Source organism: Solanum tuberosum, unplaced genomic scaffold (assembly GCF_000226075.1).
Source record: "Solanum tuberosum cultivar DM 1-3 516 R44 unplaced genomic scaffold, SolTub_3.0 scf00113, whole genome shotgun sequence".
NCBI lineage: Eukaryota > Viridiplantae > Streptophyta > Magnoliopsida > Solanales > Solanaceae > Solanum > Solanum tuberosum.
This window is the reverse complement of record NW_006239039.1, coordinates 920,210-925,805: the sequence shown is the minus strand read 5'-3', so window position 1 is coordinate 925,805 and position 5,596 is coordinate 920,210. Positions and strand designations below refer to the sequence as shown.

The 5,596-nt window shown below is 35.4% G+C and overlaps 1 protein-coding gene across 1 annotated transcript in view; it reads left to right on the top strand.

The window, feature by feature from the left end:
- LOC102578438 (respiratory burst oxidase homolog protein E-like) overlaps positions 1–3,603 on the top strand; it is a 13,493-nt gene extending 9,890 nt beyond the window's left edge. The window contains exon 14 of the mRNA XM_006349915.2: positions 3,284–3,603. Coding sequence (XP_006349977.1) covers positions 3,284–3,393 — 110 coding nt within the window. The 3' untranslated portion in view covers positions 3,394–3,603. The remainder of the gene's footprint in view (positions 1–3,283) is intronic.
- Positions 3,604–5,596: the final 1,993 nt, after the last annotated feature.

Here is a 5,596-nt window from a genome sequence, read left to right as displayed (position 1 = left end):
GGGAAACCTGATTATAGATTGGCTTGCAAACTAAAAGCTCTGAAGACTAAACTTAAAGAATGGAGGAATGGGGAAGAAGGAAATTTGGGTATACAGAGGAAGAAATTGCTTGAACAGTTGGCTGATCTAGAAGCTGAGAGGGAAGACAGAATCCTTACTAATGAGGAGTCTGCCAAAAAATCTGAATTGATGTTGAAATATGAAGAGTTGATAAAAAAGGAGGAGATCTCCTGGAGACAAAAATCAAGGGCTCAAGGTGATAAGAATACTAAATTCTTTCACAAGATAGCAAATGCACATAGGAGATACAACAACATTGATCAACTTATTGTATCTCCTATGTGCATTTGCTATCTTGTGAAAGAATTTAGTATTCTTGTACATTGATCAACTTATAATTCTGCTTGGCTCTTGATTCAGTTCTCCTTATGGTGTTAGCCTCTGGAGGTCCATCAGAAGCTTGTGGAATGAAGTTAAAAGTAACTCAAAGGCAAAAGTAATGGATGGGAATAAGACCAGATTTTGAAAGGACATTTGGCATGAGAAAGGCAACATGGAAGATCTCTTTCCAGACATCTACAACCTAATCATGTTTCAACAAAGTACTATAGCAGATCTTTGGTCACCACAAGGATGAAATTTCATTTTCAGAAGAAACCTTAATGATTGGGAAATAGTGAGAGTTGCTGAATTCTTAAACACTGTGAACACTTTCATGGGACTACAACCAGGTGAGGATAAATTATGGTGAACAGGAGATGACAAGGGAGTGTTCAAAGTCAACAAATCCTACAAGTTGATGGATCAGACAGATCAACAGTGCTCAAGTTGGCCTTGGAAGCAAATATGGAAGAGCAGAATCCCTCACAAAGTCTCCTTTTTTGTCTGGTCAATGGCTAAGGAAGCAGTCCTTACACAGGACAATGTTATGAAGAGGGGGAGAACCCTGTGTTCTAGGTGCTTCCTATGTGGTGAAACATCTGAGACTGTTAACCACCTATTTTTACATTGCAAGTACACCCATCATCTGTGGAGAATATTCCTAAGCCTCAAAGGCATCTCCTGGACAATGCCCAGGAAGGTGGCTGAGGCATTACTATGCTGGGAGGAAGCAGGTGTACATGCCAAGGATAGAGGTAGATGGAGAATTATCCCGGGGGCTATCTGGTGGGCTGTTTGGAAAGAAAGGAATTCAAGATGTTTTGAGAGCATAGAGAACAATGTGCAGAAAGTTAAACTAAACTGCATTTTACTTTTAGTCTTTTGGTGTAATCAGTTATACTCTAATGACACTGTCTCTATTATTGATGTGTTAGACTCAATTTAGACGTAGAGAAGTGAAATCAGGAGTACTCTTGTATATAAGGTTACAGTACGACCCATGTACTGTTTTGTGATATAATACAAAGTTACCAAGTTCAAAAAAAAATAAAATCTCCTCTTTCCTCCTCCTTTCTTCCTCAATCATTTCTTCAACCCTAACTATAATAAACACCATCTTTTACCTCAACAAATTTCTATATCTCTAACAATTTATAAGAACGAAAATTCTGGTCAGATTTTCACCCACTCCGAATCTCTAGAGCCTAGAAGATAGTGGCCTTAATCAAATCTTTCATTCGACCAATTCAACAATCTTTTCATATTTGTTTTTACATTTCGTTTGATTTTCTTCATTAGAAAATTCCAAATACACATTGAATGGGTCATGAACATTCGAGATCAAATTTAACCTCCGACTATTACGTCGTCGACTCAGATCCATTGTGGATGCGCAGACCAATTTGTAACACCAATTTGAGAAACATCTCTCTGTTCCCCATTCTTTCTCCCTCTAAAATGTTCATGATTAATTTATAATTTGAGTATTTGATTTTGATTCTTCATGGGTTTTAGAAGAACATGTAGGAACGTTCTTTAAAAAAGTAGAAAATAATGTTTTGTTTCAGTTCCTTCTAATAAATTTGATTTATTTTTAAAAAAAAATACAATTACTTCACATTGACTTTGTTACTCTTGAGTCCATGACTTTTAAAAAAAATAATCAAGTAATGGGTATATTTTTTTAGCAATAAATTTAACAATTTGATTTATTTTTTTAAAAAAAATACAATTACTTCATATTGACTTTGTTACTCTTGAGTCCATGACTTTAAAAAAAAATCAAGTAATGGGTATATTTTTATTTTTTTTAGTAATAAATTTAATTTGTTAGATATGTTCTAAATAAGTTTATTGAAAAATTATTTATTCATAAAATGCATTAATTGTTGATAATTTTTATACCAAACATCCATTGATGAAGCTTCACCAATGATAATGGTGAAGAAGGTACAGTTGTATAGATAAATAAGAAGAAAGAAAGAGAAAGAAAAAAGAAAAAGAGAAAAAAATGGAAATTAAAAAAAAAAAACAGGCAACTCACTCTATCAAAGAGAGTGAAATACACATTCTATGCCAACTTAATACTTGAAGGGTTATTTATTTCATTTTAAAGTATTCCAAGGGGTAATAGAACTCCCGTGAATTGTAAGTGTGTAGTTGAAAATTCAGTAATAGGTTGGGGTCATTTCGCCATTTTCTCTCAAAAGTTATATACAAGCTTGAAGAAGAATCTAAAAAATGCAGCAATATTGCTATATCCAAAGAACAACATGGTCGTTGATTAGATAAAAACAGAGTGGACATAACTCTACAATTAGAAAGGACCTAAAGGCATAGATCAGTTATTACAGAAGTCATGAATAGTAAACTCTTCATAGTTCATGAAATATTCAAACAATTAGATCAACTAACACCAGAAAATATTTATCTTATTGAAGCATTTACAAGAAAGAGAACATCCAACCGGGCACTTCCCAATTAACATTGTATATTAAAAAAGAAAGAGACACTAAATATAACAAAAAAATTAAAAAGAAAAAGGGGAAAAGGTAGAAGTACCTCCCTAGACTATGACCAAATCCAGAGACACACTTTAACTAAACTAAGGACCTATTACCTCCAAACTCATTTTTTAAAATAAATTTGTATACCTTTTTGACTTACGTGACATCCAAATATATCCCATACACCTCAACTGCGTGGAATCACGGGGTGTACCACATAAGCCAAAAGGTGTACAATATTATATATAAAATGAGTTCAGGAGGTAATAAGACTTTAGTTTAGTCAAGGTGTGTTTCTGGAATTTCGATTATAGTCTGGGGATACTTGTGAGTTGTGCCTTCTCCCAAAGAAAAAAGTGCAAAATGAAACTGGAGACTGACAAAATGATATGCAGGAGTCTTCTATTGTGGGATGCCTGTCTTGGCAAAGGAGTTGAAGAAGATATCACAAGAATTAACTTACAAGACATCCACACGTTTCGAGTTCCACAAGGAGTACTTCTGATATTACCAATTTTCATCAATAATATCCAAGTGATTTTTTCCCTTTATATTTTGTGATTATTATTTATGTGATGCATGTACATGTATATTTCAATTCAAAAATGTAAATGGATGTATCATACAAGATACTATATATGCTGAAAGAGAGTTTTCTCGCTAGAAAATTGTAAATGTTCATCAAAGCAATCATTTTACAGAAATACATAAGACATATTATTGTACCATAATGCACATCTTGTGTTATCTTTTTTTTTTTGTGATGATGGTGTCCGGACCAGCATGCGCACTATGACTATTCACTAGCTACCTGTTACGGCCTACGTACCTCCCACCAACCTAAGAAGGAAGATTTAGGCAAATGAGAAGAAATTATTTGTTCTCTTTGCCCCAATTTATGTAACGAAATCACTTGTTTCATCAGTCCAAATTTATGCAACACTCTTTCCTTTTAACTCCATCACAAAAATCATGACCCATTTCTATGTTTAGTACTCCTTCTAGTTCATATTAAGTGAATTGTTGAGACTTTGTTTTCATATTTATCCTTCATGTAATGAGGTTCTTAACTACTTTACATATTATAGTACAATAGTTTGGGAATAACCCAAAGGGTTGTTGACACCCAATTTTGATCGACCAATAACCCCTTTGGAAGTGCTATTTGATTAAATACGTATTTTAAAAATATATTTCATGTTTAAGATTTTAATTAATTTTATCTAAATAAAAATATATGTATTTCCAAAAATTATTAAGTTATTATAATAGTTAAACTCGAAATAATTATTTTACTCAAATGTTTTAAAATTTAAGTGATTTTAATATTTTAATATAGGTAGTATTTTAATTGGATAGCATTTCCTTAAATTTCCTCTAAATTATTTAAATTTTAGCCTATTCTGTTATAATTCCTTTCAATTCTAGCTACTCCAATTCCAATTTATTTCAATTGTAGCCATTATTAATTTCAATTGTAGCCAACCCCATCTATTAATCCTGACCGTCGATCTCATTTCTTTTAATCTTAACCTCTCATCTCAATCTAAATCAATGGACCGGTTCTATCAAGCCTTTATTTCCAAAAAAAAGGGACCAAAACCCTACAATTTTTTCCATTCATTCTCCCTCTCTTCTCCAAAGCGTCGCTCCTCCTCTCTCTTCTTCCTTAGATCGCCGCCTCCGCGAGAACCGGGAAGCCATTAAGGAAATCAGCCGCCTCTCTCTCTCTCTCAATTCCATCGGCTATGGCAAACCTCTGGCGTGAACCAGAGGAGGGGTCGCTCTCCTCTCCTCTCCGCCTCTTGCCCCTCGACCCACTCTATTCTCCTCTGTTCTCGCTGCCATGACAGCAAACACAACAACTTCGGTGAAAGCCGCCGGCAACAACCAGCAGCCAGCAGCTCCAAACGGCGAGAACAACCAGTCCTAGGAGACTAGCAGCTTGGCGAGAGAAACCAACAATGACGAGCTCCGACGAGGACAAGCCATGCGGACAACAGCAACCAGCTGACCTCCTTCCTCTCGCCTTTTCCTCATCCGACAACCCCCAGCGGAGGCGGGCAGCTACGAAATTCCAGCAGCCGGACAACAATGGCGAGCTCCGTCAGGCGGACAACAAGAACATTTAAGCTCCGGCCAGCAGCTATGAGAACAATTAAACAAGCTAAAAGCTCCGGTAATTTCCCAAATTTTAGATAAAAGATCCGTCTAGGTTCGTTCTCGTTTCGACTAAAATCTCATTTCATTAAAGTTCTTAGTTTTGACTGAATTTTACATGCTAGGCTCGTTCTTTATGAAAAATCAATAATGCTTAGGCAGATTTCATCATGAACATGAGTTGAGATTTTCTTATAGATTGAATCAATTCTTTATGATTTTTCGGATTTGTACCTCATTAAAAATGCCATTTTTGTGCCCTTTAATTCAAGACAAATATTCTACGAAGAAGATAGCCTTACTCTTACTTGCTTGATGATTCTGTAATCTTTCCAATATCTGACCTTAATTGCTACTTGTAATCCCCATATAAATTTCATGAGATACAGTCGAGATCCACCTTTGTGGACCTCGAGGGATGCTTAACACCTTCCCCTCGAGTTAATTTGAACCCTTACCCGATCTATGGTTCATTGACCTTTAAGTTAGATTTAGCTAGGCTAGATAGGGTGCCCTAACGCGCCTTAATTCGTTCGGTGGCGACTCTG